Here is a 757-nt window from a genome sequence, read left to right as displayed (position 1 = left end):
CCGCAGCAGCCAGCGACACCATGAACACACGGGATGAGGCCGCGGGTCGCGCTGGCGGTGAGAGCGGCGAGGTGGCTGGCGAGGGTCCCGTGGTCGGCGAAGGAACCGTGGGCGGTGAGGAACCCGCGGGCGGCGAGGAACCCGCGGGCGGTGAAGAACCCGCGGGCGGCGAGGAACATGCGGGTGTTGAGGAACCTGTGGGCGGTGAGGAACCTGCAGGCGGCGAGGAGGCGCGCGATGACGACCAGTCTGACTCCGACGGAGGAGAGCGTGGACGCCTGCTGAAGCGGCCGCGTGATGTCAGCATACTGCTGGCCTTGCGCGTGTTCACACGGCGGTTCAATGCTTGCATCGCCCGTCAACCCCGTGACCGTATCCGTGGCAGGTTTTGGGGTGTCGACATGCGTGAGGCTGTCATGTTGCTGAACGAGGGTGACGAGGATCACCTTTCAGACGGCGACTATGTGGCCGTGCTGGAGGAGGTGGAGGGCCGCGCAGTAGTGCGTGTGGCCCTGGTGGAGGGGCTGCTCTGCCCCCAGGGGCGTGGCAGGGGTGCAGCCCGTTCTCGCCTGTCTACCACCAGGCGGCTTGACATCGGTAACCCAGATGGCAGGTTGCTGCTCCGNCTTCTACACCCTTCGCAAACCGGTGAGGCAGTCATCTGTGCGGGTGGAATGCAAGCGCCTTGGGGCTAATGACTCGGAACCTGTATGTAGGCGCAAGCGGACAATACTTCCTACCACACGCGGTCGACCGG

The 757-nt window shown here is 65.7% G+C and overlaps 1 protein-coding gene across 1 annotated transcript in view; it reads left to right on the top strand.

Annotated features, from left to right (window-relative positions):
- Positions 1-648, top strand: part of VOLCADRAFT_96434 (uncharacterized protein) — a gene marked incomplete at both ends in the record, with an annotated part of 10,409 nt that extends 9,761 nt beyond the window's left edge. The window contains one exon of the mRNA XM_002955506.1: positions 7-648. Coding sequence (XP_002955552.1) covers positions 7-648 — 642 coding nt within the window. The remainder of the gene's footprint in view (positions 1-6) is intronic.
- Between the last annotated feature and the right edge of the window lie 109 nt (positions 649-757).

The sequence above is a fragment of the Volvox carteri genome (assembly GCF_000143455.1).
Source record: "Volvox carteri f. nagariensis unplaced genomic scaffold VOLCAscaffold_52, whole genome shotgun sequence".
Classification (NCBI taxonomy): Eukaryota; Viridiplantae; Chlorophyta; class Chlorophyceae; order Chlamydomonadales; family Volvocaceae; genus Volvox; species Volvox carteri.
The sequence above is the reverse complement of the archived record's forward strand: the minus strand, read 5'-3'. Positions and strand labels throughout refer to the sequence as shown.